Source organism: Cucurbita maxima, unplaced genomic scaffold (assembly GCF_002738345.1).
Source record: "Cucurbita maxima cultivar Rimu unplaced genomic scaffold, Cmax_1.0 Cma_Scf00001, whole genome shotgun sequence".
Lineage (NCBI taxonomy): Eukaryota > Viridiplantae > Streptophyta > Magnoliopsida > Cucurbitales > Cucurbitaceae > Cucurbita > Cucurbita maxima.
Window position 1 is genome coordinate 3977468 of NW_019272017.1, and position 16403 is coordinate 3993870.

At 35.4% G+C, this 16403-nt stretch overlaps 1 protein-coding gene and 1 pseudogene across 1 annotated transcript in view; one reads left to right on the plus strand and one right to left on the minus strand.

Moving 5' to 3' along the window:
* LOC111479953 (cytochrome P450 90B1) overlaps positions 1 to 1812 on the minus strand; it is a 4157-nt gene extending 2345 nt beyond the window's left edge. Inside the window, exons 1-6 of the mRNA XM_023124887.1 lie at positions 1409 to 1812; positions 997 to 1321; positions 757 to 909; positions 412 to 663; positions 239 to 331; positions 71 to 149 (exon numbers count right to left, since the gene is read on the minus strand). Coding sequence (XP_022980655.1) covers positions 71 to 149; positions 239 to 331; positions 412 to 663; positions 757 to 909; positions 997 to 1321; positions 1409 to 1611 — 1105 coding nt within the window. The 5' untranslated portion in view covers positions 1612 to 1812. The remainder of the gene's footprint in view (positions 1 to 70; positions 150 to 238; positions 332 to 411; positions 664 to 756; positions 910 to 996; positions 1322 to 1408) is intronic.
* A 7230-nt stretch (positions 1813 to 9042) lies between these two features.
* Positions 9043 to 16328, plus strand: LOC111486572 (annotated as a pseudogene).
* Positions 16329 to 16403: the final 75 nt, after the last annotated feature.

The window sequence follows — 16403 nt, forward strand, 5'->3', positions numbered from 1 at the left end:
TTGCCGGTAGCCAAACGCCTTTTTAAAAAATTAAAAAAAAAAAAAAAAAAAAGGAGAAAAAATTTCTTACCTCTGTACCGTACATCCTTCAGTGCCTTTCTGTGAAGAAATCTCACCACGTTTCCAAGCCGAAGCGTCTCGTTAATCACCTTCACCAACCCAACAATTTACAACAAAAATTAATTTCAATACGCAGCAATAAACAGAACTTGAAATTTTTCTTTGAATGATTAATTACACATTGCGTGAATTCCATTTTCTTGTAATCTTCCCAATCCAATTCCGTCTTTCCCAATCGCTTATTGCCTCTGGCGATCTCCAGGTGTTCTTCCTGTGTTTAGAATTCCGAGAGATCAGAGAAGACGAAGAGACAGGGGAAATCGGTGATGGAAATCTTTTTCGGTGACTTACCGTCAACTGTTGGACGGTGGCTGGGCTGCCGGAGAGGAAGAAGATGGCTAAAGCTATGGAGACCGACGACGTCTCGTGGCCGGCGAACAGTAGGCTAAGAATCAAGTCGAGGATTTGCTCCGTTGAGAGATTTGAGTGATTCAATGCCCAGCCGAGTAGATCGTCTTCCTCGAAATCTCCGCCATCGGCGTCTATTTTCAACTTCCGTTCCTCCATTTTCCGCTCGATGAACTTCAAGATCGTCGACCGAGACTGTTGAAAACCGAAAATCAAAATCTCTCGGTAAAAACTAAGAAGAATCGTCAAAAACCGCCATGCAATTGCGAAATCAGTGTTTTCGATTACCTTCAAAGCTCTTCTGTACGGCGTTCCTGGTAGATTCAGTGGCGGAGAAATCACTCCTTTCATGAAAGTAACATACTCCTTCTTCAACATCTCCGTCTCCAACTTCCACGGATCCAAACTCATGATGTGTTTCGCCATCAAATTGAAAGTGAACTGCAAAACTTAATCGATTCTCCAATTTCATGATCGAAAAGAAAAACGAGCAAACCAACTAACCGAATTAAAATCCGTTATCCGTACCCTTTTGGCTTCGTCCTGCGCCAAAAACGTTGAGGAATCTTTCCAAGAACGAAGGACGAGCAGAGTCTGGTTCTCAACCTCCTTCAAGAGATGAGTCTTAAGCCTACTCTGGCTCAGAAAGTTGAGCGATATCATTCTCATATCCCGGTGCATGTCGCCGACCGTAACCAGCATCGACCATTTCCCAAGGATCCCGCCGATGCTCCTCGGGTAGCTACATTCAAACAGCCGTCCTTCGTTCTGCAGTATGTACCGGTTCAGTACAGCATCGGCCGACACCACCGTCGGCTCTCCGAACAGGTTCGACTTATACACTTTACCATATCTGCATGTCAAAGAATCTCCAAAACAACCAAATGAGAAGATGCTTAAAAACAGAGACTAGTCCAGGGTTTAATTTGGGGGTTCTTACCTGGTGATGTGATTCTTCATGAAATCTCCGATGGTGGTGGCGGAGTATGGGCGGAGATACCCGACGGTCTCACCGAGAAACGGCCATCCCATGTTCCCGGGAGGAAGATCGACGGCATTTCTCTTCCTCCGAAGCAGAATCAGGAAGAGGAAGAGAGCTAAAAGAGATGGGAGAAAACAGAGTATGAGCAGTGGGTGAAACATGGTGAGAAGCTCTGCTTTCTCTCCTCACTATACTGCTAATGGTTTTGGTTGGTACTTCCCTTTTTCTCTCTGCACAAAAAATTGAATCAGAGATATGGTTGAGAGAATCGAGGAAGAAGGACGCTGGAGAAAGGGATTGGAATTAGAATGTTAGAAACAAACACATGGGTTTTCCTCAGTGGGGGGAAAATGGAAATATTTGAGAATTCTTTGGGAACCCGACGAGCTCCCTTTTATAAGCTTCTCCCTGTCCGATCATTTAATTTATTTTATTTTATTTTATTTTTCTCCAATTTCTTAACGCGCATGCAGCCAAACATTCTAATGCTCAACGGATTATATTTGGCTATTGCATCCTCTTTATTTGGACTTACTTAATGCCCCGATCGGTCACTCTAAGTAAACAATTAACCACCCGTTCCAATTAATAACTTCATCTTAACATGATTAATCAAACATTTATATTTTTAGTCCACAAATTTATAACCCCTAAGACATTTTCGGCCCTATCTCAATCTTAAACATCTAGAATTTAATTTTTAAATATTTTCTATTAGTTAGAAAATTCACAATTTTATGGTAATAGACAACCAATATTCCATTTTTACACTAAAAAAAATTTAATTACTAAGAATTGATCATTGAAAATCTCATCCTAAAGTTCGAATATATTATATATAGTGGTTGAGTACACCTCGTTAAATCCATTATAATTTATAGCTCACCTTAATTATTTCATTATTATTATGAATTACTTTTGTGACATGACACATATAATCATGACTAATAACCCAAAAAGCATGCATGCATGTTGCAACCATGATCATTAAATTCACAAACCAAGTTTTTTCCATTAAAAAACCCCCTGTTTTTTTAGTTTAACCTTAAATGAGTTCCTTCTTTTTTTAGTTCATTCATTTCCTTTACAACATAACTCCCTAGTGTCCATAATTTAAATTAGGATTTTGAATCTAGCCGTTCGATATTCTTCCTCATTTCCTATGACATAACCATGTTATCTACTTATCTTGAGCTATCTTTTAAACTAAAAATTATCTTCATAAACCAACATATGTCATTTTAACATATTGCAACTTCACGCATATGTTTTTTAGGAAATAATGTGGTCATGTCACATGAATATAGAGACCATCAGATGTCGAATTCGAATTTAAAATCATAATCTAAATCTTAGATATGGGACATTACAAGGTACAACTCTTATGAATAATTTACAAAAATTTAAATGTGTCATTTATCGACACGAAAGCTTTCATACCAATTGATACATTTTGGTTTCAAACTTATTTATTAAGTGCAACATTTTATTGCTCTATCCAATGGACCAAGACAAGTCGTAAGCAGGTAAATAATACTAAAATGCAAAACTTAGGGATATCTATTGTTTAGCTCTTCATTAATAATAGGCTTCATAATTGTTCTATTTCTCTACAACTTGCTAACCAATAAGGAAGCAAAATTTTATTTTCAGATAAAATAAATAACAATCATTATCAAATGGGACTAAAATCATTATCAATTAAGCCAATAATCATTAAATTTTTCTAATACAAGTTTATCAATTATGTCCAAACATTTTTCGTACAATATATATTAATGACCAATAATTCAAAATAATAATAATAATAAAAAAGTAGACCCCAATTTAATTTTCTAAATATATTCGATTTAGAACTTGATATTTTAAATTTAAAAAAAAAAATCAAGAAAAAATGGCAAAAAGTTATGAATATAGTCTTTGAATTGAAAATAGGTACATAATACCAAACAGGCACTATATTGCACTGTTGCTGATGGATTGTATATAGAAACAAGGATTTGTATTCCTTTGCCCATCTATTTCATCTACATATTTTCATAATCATTCAAAACAATGACAAACACTAGAGTCTCTAAAAGGAAAATGAGCCGACTTCAACTTTACAATCAATTATAAATCCATTCTGTTCGAATTTGTATTCCTTATTTAAATTGTGTTTCTTTAAAAAAAAATAATCAAATTAAAACAACTTTATAATCAAAGGCACGAATGATTGAATAGTACTTTCCCACGTGTAATAAAGGTGTTGTTAATATGGAGAAATTGAGACCGACCTCCCTAATTATGATTCTATTAGTCTTCAACTTAAAAAGGAGAATAGGGTTCTTAGAGTGTTTAAATGTTCAAACCTTGTTCTATGGTCAGCGCACGAGAAGCTCTTAATCCTTTAAACACTTAATGATCGGTCAGACACAAATAAATAAATAAAAAAAAAACTTCTTTGAACACTTTATAAAGTTACGATTTAATTAACGCAAACGTGAAGACTTAGGTACCACTCTTATAATTTATTATATATTATATTAAAACCCTTTTTAGACTAAAATAAAACATATATTACCCTTAAAACCCTACCTTCTTTTTTCTCTCTCCTTCGGACCAACCTGTACAGTTGGGATCGGAATTGGTTTAAGTATTTAACAAAAATAAATAAAACAATCTCTAAAATTAAAAAATAATAATTAAAATAAACAAAGAACAATAATGATTGAAGCCAACAGTAATGGCAACAGTGCTTCAATGGACCAAGCAATCTAATAATTACCCACTTCCATTGCCTTTTCTTTTATCGCTTTCCATATTTACCTTTTAATTTATACATTAATTTTGTCTCAACAAATAATATTTTAATACACAAACTTTAAAAAGATTTTAAATACTCTTTCAATTTATTATTTATTTTTAAAATAATAATAATAAATATTAAAGTTTGATAAAAAAATGAGATAGAGTTAATAGTTTCAAGATAAAAATAAATATTTTAAAAGTAAGACCAAAATGAATATGAGAGGAAAAATTAAAGACAAAAAAAAAATAAAAAGTTTAGAATTATAGTTGATAAATAAAAAAAAATAAAGGTATTATATAAAAAAGATTATTAATTTAGAGGAAATAATATTTAAAGGTGTTGATTATAAGAGTGGTGAGGGTGCGGCCACGGCCACGGGCAGTCTATAGACGGTGGATAAAGTGATTCATCAGTTTACTTTCGCCGATACAAACTGTTTGATTAAATGCGTCACAGAAATGAAGCCTTTTGGACATTCATTTCATGTCCACGTGCGTGCATCATTACCGGTCGCGTGTAAACTTGGCCTCCCACTTATTATTTGCTTTTACCCTTTTTACCATGAGAAGGAATGATGGTTTTTGTGTATTTTTTACTATTCAAACTTTCCCTTCTTTTCAAATTTTACTGATGTTGAAACTGTTTTGTTATACAAAAATTAAACACGCTTAATTATAATATAAAGTTTTAATTTATTTATAATATGATATGAAAGAAGGAAATAAAACGTCGGTGGAGGTGGATGGGAAAAGTAGTGGAACAAAAAAAGATATAAAAGAAGGAAAGCTTTTTAAGAAAATAAAAATAAAAATAAAAATAAAAATGTGGATTGAGAAAGGGGGGCAAAGGCAAAAAGGAGTGAAGGAGAAAGGGGAGGCGCCCGTGCGGGTGCGGAGGGAGTACTCGGCGTGGGGGATAGCGCCACATTCCTTACCCACACGTGTGCTGTGGTCTTCCTTTTTTTCCTTTTTCTTTTTCCAAAAATACAACATTAATGCTTATTTTTTATGACTGTGTCGTGGTAAAAAAAATAATAATAATGATATACATATACATATATAGCTGAGAGAGAGAGAGAGAGAGAGAGAGGAGAATTTAAGTGTGGGGCAATGAATGGGCAACCCAACCTAACGAACCAACCACTATGCCTTTTGGTCTGCTATGGTACAATCCCTTTACAGCCCCATTTGATAAGACTCCTTCCCCCCTCCTAAATCTCCCTCTCCTCTATTCTTTTAAGGTTTATTTTTTAAAATTATTTTAAGTCTCATTTCGATATCTTGATTCCAAATTCTAATTTGGCAAATGGATGCACCCAATATATCCTATCATGAAGGAAGTATTAATTTTATCTAATTTTTCATTTTACTAAAATCCATAAATATAAAAGAAAATCATTTAAATATTTAACCTATTACAACTAAGTTTATTATATAAATATTATTATACAACATTCAATTAATCATGGGTGTTATTAAAAGAGAAAACAGAGATTTTAAAAGAAAAAAAAAATATTACATTTTAAAAAGAAAGAAGACGAAAATAAATTATTTCTCACAACTGTCAAATAAACCATCACTTATCTTTAACTGAGACAGAAAAAATCTGGTGGATTTTTCAACTTTTGCTTTTATTTGATTGCAAAATTACCTTTTCGGTTGTCTTGTCTTCGCAAAAATAACCTATGATCTTTTTTTTTTTTTTTTTTTTTAAATTATCTTATGATTATCATCATTTAATATCTTCATCTGTATTTTGGTGGTAATGATGCATATAAAAGAACATAAATATTATAGTAAAAATTCAAACCTATATTTTACTCTGAAGTAATTTGCATCGGAAAGTTGAAAATTTTAAAATTATCATTATTCTAGAGAGACTAAAACATTATTTTAAAATTTAATCAAATAAAATGGATATTTCTTAAAATATCTTTACTAAATGAGAATTAAATGGATTCTTATTTATCTTTTCCATGTGATTTGAGGTTTACAGTTCGTAATTTGACCGATCAGAGAGAAAATAAATTATGTTAAAATAAAATCAACCCTTTTGTTTTTGTTGGGTTCCGATTAATTGATTCCATTATTGTACTATCTTTATAAGAAATAATTGGTTAATTTATGCCATTATTTAATTATTATTAACCATAAACGTAATTATCTTTATTACATTAATCTATAAATTTATAAGTTAATTCGATTAGAAGTTTTATTTAAGATACTTCCAAGTAAGATATCGGAAATAAAATTTTTAGAATAAGAGGTAAAACAATTAAATAACTGTATTTAATATTACATCAGAATACATAAACAATAATTTTGTTCCATTCCATGATTATCTATTGAATTAAATTCTTAAAACAATTTTAACCCATTTAGTTCTAATTTAATTTTCATTATATTATAATAATATCTTTTGAATTAATTTAACAGAATTATGATTTTCCTTAGCTAAACAAATCTAACCCATGAAGTGGAACCCGTGACATTCACACGTAATAGAAGCTTCGAATTGGAAGAAAACATAAAAACAAGAAAAAGAAGAGCAAGAGCAAGACCAGCAGCGCCCTGACTGCCCTGCCTGCGAGTCATCTTCGGCCTCCTGCATCATCAGCAGCCGTATGGCTCGTCTTTTCATAAAAGTTAAAACAGCACAAAGCCCTAAAATCCCGACACCTTTCACCGCACGAGCGTTCACACAAACCCTCCCCTTTTTTTTCGTCGTCAACAAAAACCAGCCTTGTCCTTTACTCTGCTTTGCTTCGCTTTCCGTCGAGGTTCTCGGGCTTGCCCAGTGACCACAACCTGTTCGACAAAATGCTTAAACGAAGACCACACTCTACAAATCACAATCATTGCTCACGCGTGGCCATTCCTCTACCCTCCAAACAATTCCGGCTTCCCTCTGTCTTTATTGCTGCCTGTCCCAATCTTTGACCACTTGAAGAGGAAATTAATGTAAAATGAAATGAGACGGGAGTATTATTCCTAACTTAGTTTATATACAATAAAACTATATATATTAAAAGACAAATTATAAAATAAATTAACCGGTTATATACAGGTGGATGAGATTCACCATGATTTGTGAGATTCATCAATTTCGGTTTCAGATTGAAGAATAGTTGTGTCAAAAAGATCTTCACGAACTTCTGTCGAGATGAATAGTTGTTTTAGATTGTAAATATTTATGTATAGTATAAACTGAACTATATATACCCAGTAGATAATGTTGCTTTGAAAAATCTTGTATGGTCTCTTATTATAGATACCGAACTTTTAAGCTACTATTCTGGTTCGTTGAGTTCATCTACCTTAGCAAAGATAGATACCGGTGGGAATGGAACGGAACGAGAGACCCACTTATCTAAGGATAGACTAAAGAGGGGGTAAGGGGAGGCCCACTAATCTGAATATAAACCAAAGGGGGTAAGAGGCATTAGTTTTAATTGGTTCTTAAATTGGAAGACTTGGACGTGTGTTACATAGTTCAAATTCAAACAAATGTTGAACAATACACGGGGTTGGTAATTAGAAATTCAAAAGAAATAATAGTGGTCCAGGTGGATATTTATTGGTGGATAGAAAAATGTATTTAGATGAATTAAAAAGTCATAAAAATACGAATATATATTTTAAAAAATATTCCAAAGTTTGGGATCATAATAGAATAAAACAAAATTGATTTATAATTATGTTGGGTCATTTTCGATCATCATTCAAAGCAATATAAAATTGTTACTTTACTACAAATTAATTTGTTTATTTATTTTGTTATCATGATTTTTTTTTTTATTTTTTTTTTGAAAGATTTTAATGCTTTTAATAATGGTTGTAATAAATGCTGTTATCAATTAATCATAGATTGGGTCTTATATTCAACTTCAACCATGCAATTATCCAATTCTTGTTAAAACATCAATTCCTTCAATCATCAACCAAAAACGTTGAAATATATATAATGTCACACTATATATTATATTAAATCTCAACTCGTTTTCTTTTTAAAAAATATTTGAAGAGAAGTATTAAAGAAACTTTTAAGAGCGTTTATGTGTATAATGGTGGGGGAGGAAGTGTTTGCTTTCGGCGAGAGTATAAGAAATTAATGAAACAAAGGGACCCCATTTCCAAAGCCCAGCATTTAACACACTGCGTTTTGCTTAATTACAATAATTAAATACTTGATTAGTGGGAACTCAAACATGCATTTCCCAAATATTTCGCCCTTTTATTTATCAAATCATGATTACATGCCTTTTTATTAATTGTATGAGGGATAATTTCACCATTCATTTTATTTTTATAAAAATTAATTCAAATAACTTTAAATTGTTCATACAAATCGATTGATCGAGCATCGGTTCTGTTCGTTTTTGTCAATGACGAACCAACGATCGCTGTCTTAGGAGGCGATGGGATCCTGGTTGTGGGGGAATCGTTTGAAAATAAAGAACTGCTCCACGTGGTGGTGGTGGGCAAGAAGATGAAGAAACCATAGGGATAGAAAGCAGAGATGAGTGCATGATCCATGTGGGTCACCTTTTTGGGCCACGAGCCTTGAAGGGGCGGCCCAAAGTTTATTTCTTGTAAAAGCCCATATCTGTAGTAGGCCCATTCCACCTATGGTAGGCACCAAACCTCTGAGTGGCTCTGATAGAAGTCTTGTATCTTAACCAAGTGATCTTTTATTGATCACTAAGCCTCGCTTAACTTAACATTTATTAATTTTCAATATCTTATAAATAATTATTTTAGTTTTTATGGAAATATATTTACCCAATATTTATCGACTAAATAATAGTATTGACAACAGACATAGTAAAACACTAACATCGGAATATTCAAATAAATTATTAGTTAATTTCGGCTTACGGAGGCATAATCAGTGACAGTTACCGGTGTCTCCTCTCACATTCGCCTTTCACCAGAGTTTGAGACTCGTTTCCCGGGAAAAACAAACCCCAATACAAAACCCCCATTTCCGCCTTCCGGCGAGCTTTAACTGGGGCGGAACCGCTGTCTTTCTTCCATCTTATTCGCTCACCCGATTGCAAAGGATTGAACAGAAGTGCTGAAGCAAGATGTGGCGATGTGTTTCTCCTGGCCTTCGCGCTTCTTCTTCTTCGTTTTCCAGGAAATCGTCCCCCAATGATCACCTCAGATCTCACATTTCTAGATTCTTCTCCGTCGATTCGGTGTGAGTTTTCATCTTATGTCTTTACTACTGAATACGAGCTGTCTTAAATATGTTTTCCTGTCTCGCGGGTTTTCATCTTCTTTCTCCTCTGTCGAGGAAGGCATGTCGCGTGGATGAACAGATTGTACTTTATCTTTTTCTTCATCTCGTTCTTTTATAAACAAAATTGAACGAAAATATATGCCACCGTTCTCGATTTTTACTGAACCGTGTGTTGATTTGGCTAATTGCATGCACGGGGGTACGAAATATAATTATGTTTAGTATTGGATCATTGATTATGCTAATTGTAGCTAGCTGTTTCAAATTTATTTCCTACGGCTGCGGTAATGGTGTAAAACTTCTCTTGAAGATGATGACTGTTTATAGGATTTATTAAATACTAAATTATATATTCTCTGTCTCATGGCAGGCGGCAGGTCGCTCCTCATACACTGTGGTTGATCACACATACGATGCGGTTTTGGTAGGAGCGGCTGGTGCAGGGCTTCGAGCTGCTATAGGACTGTTAGAGCATGGATTTAATACTGCTTGCATTACTAAGCTTTTCCCAACTCCTTCTCACACGGTTGCCGCTCAGGTACGGGGATTTCCCACTTATTGTAATCCTGTCCGTTATGTCTATCACCAGCTATTGCTTACCATCTGGGAAAATATTCTGTTTTTTTTTTTCTTCTTTTTTTGTTGTAAACTCAGGTTTAATCTTCATATTGCTGACTTGGGGGGTTTTAAGACTCTGGTGCCCCGCGACATGTCGATTTTTTTTGGTTTTCACTACAGGAAAATACAAAAACTTCGCCATCGAAGTTTGACTGCTACATTTTAGGTGATTGCTTCTTTTGCTGATGTCCAAAACTCCAACCCAAGCCCTGATCCCTCCAAAATCACTGATGATGCCCAACTATGCTATTATTAACCAACAGGATTTTACTCTCTCATCTTCCGGTTCGGCATCTTGTTTTGGGTCACAAGCCAGCCTTACAGTCCCTCCCTACATCTGAACTCCTCCTCTCCAACTAAGTAGAATATAGAGACTTGGCTGAGGGCCATGGACCTTTGCATTGTCTCCATTCATACACCAAGAGGGGAAGTAGAGGGGACAATCGAAGCGTTCTGATCTTCCTCTCATTCACTAAGCCAACCCGAATACTGTCATTGTACAAGAAACTGAACTCAATGAAGTTGACAGACGTACTTTCAAGTTTCTTTGGAGTTCTCAACGCAATAATTGTGGTACCACGGATGGATCTCATCCTTTGCAACTATCCTTCATGATTGAAGAAGTGATAAAAAGTTCTTTCTATTCCCCCCCTCAACAAGTGTGACACCCGACTAAAGGAGTGGTACATGAATGAATCGAGACCACATCTGAATGAGAACGATTCTGAAGATAGGATAACTAAAAAAGGTTTAAAAGAATTGAAAGTCACTAACTATACCAACAAGGTGTACCTTCCTTTTCGATGGTTCAATTACAGAAACTTCATAGTTAAGCTTGTTTTGCTTGGAGTAATTCTATATTGGGTGATCTCTTGGTTATTTTCCTAGGATGCATATGAGTGAGGACAAAACATGCCGGAAGGACTTCCATTGGTCTATGTAGATAGTCTTCAATCTTAAAAGCGAGGAATAAGTAATGGATTCTATATCAAATTTGCTTGCTAATGAATATGTTGTCGTCGAACTTTTGGTTACTTCACACTTAGATCCCTCTTTACTGATCTCATTGATAAAGGAGGCGATGCTTGGTGTTCAGGTTTTTACTTTATTCACCACCAAGGGTGCTTTTAGAATCTTTTGTGTACATCATCAAATCAAGCGCAAGTATATATTATAAGAGCAAGCAAAAAAATTTTACACTGTGCAGTGCTTTCATAAACTGGATATATACCTGTCCACACGATCAACATTGGCCACTATGTTTTTCCTTTTCTTCATTTTCTTAATTTTTTTTTTCCCTTTCCATTACATATCTGTGTACCAATCATATTCACGTGTTGCTTACTTTATTCAGTCATAATTTGAATTAGTTTTTGACTTGAATATGTTAATGTGAAACTCAATTGGTTTATAGGGAGGTATAAATGCTGCACTGGGAAGCATGACTGAGGATGATTGGAGGTGGCACATGTACGACACTGTCAAGGGGAGTGATAGGTTAGGTATGTTAGACGAACACGACTCTCCACAATGGTATGATATTGTCCACTTTGAGCATAAGCTCTCATGGCTTTGCTTTGGGCTTCCCAAAAGGCCTCACACCAATGGAGAGTGTATTCTTAGATTATAAACCCATGACCATTCCCTAAATTAACCGATGTGGGACTTTCATCATCCAACACCTCCCCTCGAACAAAGCACACCTCCCCTTAATCGAGGCTCGACTCCTTTGGAGTCTTAGTCATTTTTGACTGCCTTCGTACCTTCGAGGAGGCTTGACTCCTTTTGGAGTCCTTTGTTCGACATTTAAGGATTTGCCAATCTATTGACACGGCTAAGTTTAGGGCATGGCTCTGATACCATGTTAGACGAACACGACTATCCACAATGGTATGATATTGTCCACTTTGAGCATAAGCTCTCATGGCTTTGCTTTGGGCTTCCCAAAAGGCCTCACACCAATGGAGAGTGTATTCTTAGATTATAAACCCATGACCATTCCCTAAATTAACCGATGTGGGACTTTCATCATCCAACAAGGTATACGTTTAGAACTTTGGATAAATTGAAAGTCTTGTCATGAAATGCAATGCTGACGTTTAGAAAGAAGCACTAGAAAACAAATCATAAATGCTTGTAGCTCGTACTTTGGCATGTCAAGGGGAGTGATTGGTTAGGTATACATTTAGAACTTTGGATAAATTGAAAATCTTGTCATGAAATGCAATGCTGACGTTGTCATTAGGAAGAAGCACTAGAAAACAAATCATAAATGCTTGTGGCTCGTACTTTGGCAATACAAAGTTAGTAACAAGATTGTGTATAGGGTGCATTTATAAGTGCATAAGTTTTATACATTTTCTGATCCTAAATGATTTAGAACTTTGCAGGTGTGCAAAACAGATCTATTCTTTATAGAATTTATACGGTCACTATTTGTACAATAAAATCCTGGATCTGTTTGGGTTTCATGTTCTATTAGGTGATCAGGATGCCATTCAATACATGTCCAGAGAAGCTCCGAAAGCAGTTATTGAGCTTGAGAACTATGGACTCCCATTTTCTCGTACTGAAGACGGAAAAATGTACCAACGTGCATTCGGTGGTCAGAGCCTTGATTTTGGAAAGGGTAACAACATATATTATGTGTTCTCAATGCCATGTTGGTCTTCCCTTTAACTATGAGGTTCTCGTGTCTACATTGTCGTCTTTGTAGGTGGACAGGCATATCGTTGTGCATGTGCTGCTGACCGAATGGGGCATGCTTTATTGCATACTCTCTATGGCCAGGCTATGAAGCATAACACACAATTTTTTGTGGAATATTTTGCGTTGGATCTATTAATGAATAGTGATGGTAAAAAAACTCCACCTTTCTTGAATCTTACACACAACCTTTCCACTCATGTTTGATGGCTGGAGTACTAAATATCATGCTTTAGGGTATAGTAAGATTAATCGTAACTCTTAAAGTTGATGCTTCTTTCTACATTTTTTCCTGTAGGAGTCTTTTAATTGAATGAGTTCTCGATGGTTGTTTTGTACGATCTTTTTGTTGGATGATGAAAGTCCCACATCGGCTAATTTAGGGAATGATCATGGGTTTATAAGTGAGGAATACTAACTCCATTGGTATGAGGCCTTTTGGGGAAGCCCAAAGCAAAGCCATGAGAGCTTATGCTCAAAGTGGACAATATCATACCATTGTGGAGAGTCGTGTTCGTCTAACACTTTTCATTAGGTTAATGGGTTTTGATGCACTCTGTATTCCCATCCCATCCCATCTGGTTCATAGGCTCCTCTAAGTATCAGATTCATTTTAAATTATTCTTAGATAGGTTATCACTGTGATATTTGCATTCCAGGTAGCTGCCAGGGAGTGATAGCATTAAATAAGAAGGTGGCATTCTTAGGAACAGTGAAGGTGAGCGCTTTATGGAACGATATGCTCCAACAGCAAAGGATCTTGCATCAAGGGACGTTGTCTCAAGATCCATGACTATGGAAATTCAAGAGGGTCGTGGCATAGGTATGAAGCTTTTATCTCTTCTAGAATCAAATAAATGCATCCATGTACATGTGCTATCTCTCAGCTGACAAGGCACGGTCAAATTGATGCAGGACATCAGGAACAAAATAAAACTATTCTGGAGAAATATATATTGATTTTTACTTTTTCCTTATTTATTATCTTTCTTTGGTTACTGAATTGGTAGCTCTTAACAGGACCATTGAAGGACCACATCTATCTTCACTTAAATCACTTGCCCCCAGATGTACTGAAGGAGAGACTCCCGGGTATCTCAGAAACTGCTGCCATATTTGCTGGCGTTTGATGTTACCAAAGAGCCCATTCCTGTCTTACCTACAGTGCATTACAATATGGGTGGAATTCCCACGAATTATCGTGGACAGGTATGCATGAAAATGCAATCCAATTATATTTCATTTTTTTCAATTTTTTTCCTCAATGAAAGTATGGTTTTTCATCAAAAATGAAAATGTATAAATTTTTTGTCTGTAGAATTCGGAATGTCTCATCTTTTCTCTTCTTGCTATCTTCATGTATAAATTTTTTGTTTGTCAGGTACAATCAAGGGCAATGATCCAGATGCTAATAGACTTGGCGCAAATTTTTTGTGCTTCAGTTCATGGTGCTAATAGGCTTGGTGCAAATTCGCTTTTGGACATTGTTGTCTTTGGACGAGCTTGTGCAAATAGGGTGGCAGAGATCAGTAGTCCAGGCAAGATGCTTAATTTTTAACTCGAAAAAGGAAGGATGAACCCACAACCCAATCCAACCAATAATTATAAGAAAGAAAAATTCAGTTACGTCAAAAAATTCTCTCTGGGCAGTTTGCAGGCGCAAGGCAAAATCCGTTGGAAAAAGATGCTGGTGAGAAGACAATTGCATGGCTAGACAAACTAAGGAACTCAAATGGTTCACTGCCCACCTCAAAGATTCGGTTAAACATGCAACGAATTATGCAAAACAATGCCTGCTGTTTTCCGAACACAGGAGACCTTGGAAGAAGGTATTAGCCAAACTGAAAAGAGACTTAGATTAAAACTTCTAGACTATCTGCAACTCTGCCTCAATTTTTTTTTTCACCTCTTTTATTGTCTTCTGCTTCTTTAGGGTGCAAATTAATTGACAAGGCATGGGAGAGTTTCCATGATGTGAAGGTCAAGGACAGGACTTTAATATGGTAATAGGATCATGGTGTTTCTCTATCTTTTCTTTCTTTGTTTGTTTTAAATGATATTATAATTATAAAGTTTTATGTACTGAATTTTTTCAAGGATTGATTTAAGATCTTTAGACGAAGTACATGAACTCTGATTCCATAGAGACAATTGAATTGGAAAATCTTTTGATAAATGCCTGCATTACCATTCCCTCTGCGGAAGCCAGGAAAGAGAGCAGAGGAGCACATGCTCGTGAAGATTTTACAGTTAGTTTTATTTTCTTCTATTGATAGTAACACTTTCCTCCAACTTTATTTCTGTAACTTTGTTATACTCTGGTTATGCAGAAAAGAGATGATGAGAACTGGATGAAGCACACGTTGGGGTAACTCTCGTGTCTGACACTGTAAAAGAACAAGATTATCCTGTTTTTAATTAATAAGACGCTTCTTATTCTTAGTCTGTCACCTTTTCACGTCTTTGGGCTCTCGGTCCATGATCACCCCCTAGCTCAACTAGATTAAACGAAATCAATCTCAACAACTTACTAGTGCGCCTATGACTTCAATCAATTAACATCTTCTGTATTTTTGATAATGTGGTTGATTTTGCAGATTCTGGGAGAATGAGAAGGTCAGACTGGACTATAGGCCAGTGCACATGAACACATTGGACGATGAGGTCGGATCATTCCCTCCTCAGGCCCGTGTATACTGATCATCAAAGACTCTGGTAGTTTATTTACAATAATAGATGAAAGAAGACTGCAATAAATCACTGTAGGCAAGCCATGTGGACGGTAATTATTTAATGTTTGGTGGTATCTGCAATTTTAAGCAGATCGTTTTTATTTTTACAAGAAAATCATGTCATCAAGCTCATGCATAAATTCAATCCGCATACAAAATATGCCTTGTCTTTATAGTTTTCTGCCTTTTTCATTGGCATGGCCTACCACATGATATTACCGATTTGAAAGGAGATGGACGTTTATAAGCTACAAGCATGAATCATTCAAGTAGGAGATGTCACGGTTTTTTACTCAATAAATTGCTTGAGGTAACTTTTCCGTCTCTAGTAACTTCTTTTTTTCTATGAACTATTTCATAATTGGCAACTGCATAGTTACAAATATACGAATGAGATCTTAGTTGGTTTGGAAGTATCAATCGATCCGAGTCATTAGTCGTAGTCACATGTGCCCCAACCACACCAATACCACTGTTTCTGAATAAAGTTGGATTTATCATATCTGCCAAGTTGGGGAGTCTGTATATCATCTTTTTCTTCCGCTACAATGATGAGAAAAATTTTCAATTGATTGAATTGAATGCATTTAGGAGTGGGGAAAAACGTGAGTGGTGTGTATTTGATCTTCTGTAGTGACAGTTTCTCCCACTTTGGCCTTATATTTTACTACTAAATTCCAACAAAGTAGTTGCTTCTTCTGTAGCATTTCCATTTCAGATTTGACCTGAAATACCAATCCTACAACATTAATGCTTATAATTCAATCTCAACCATTCATTGACATGAGTTGTAGATATTATTTACCACACATCCACTGCTTTATGTCACATAACCATTGCCAATTTTTTTTATTTTGTTATA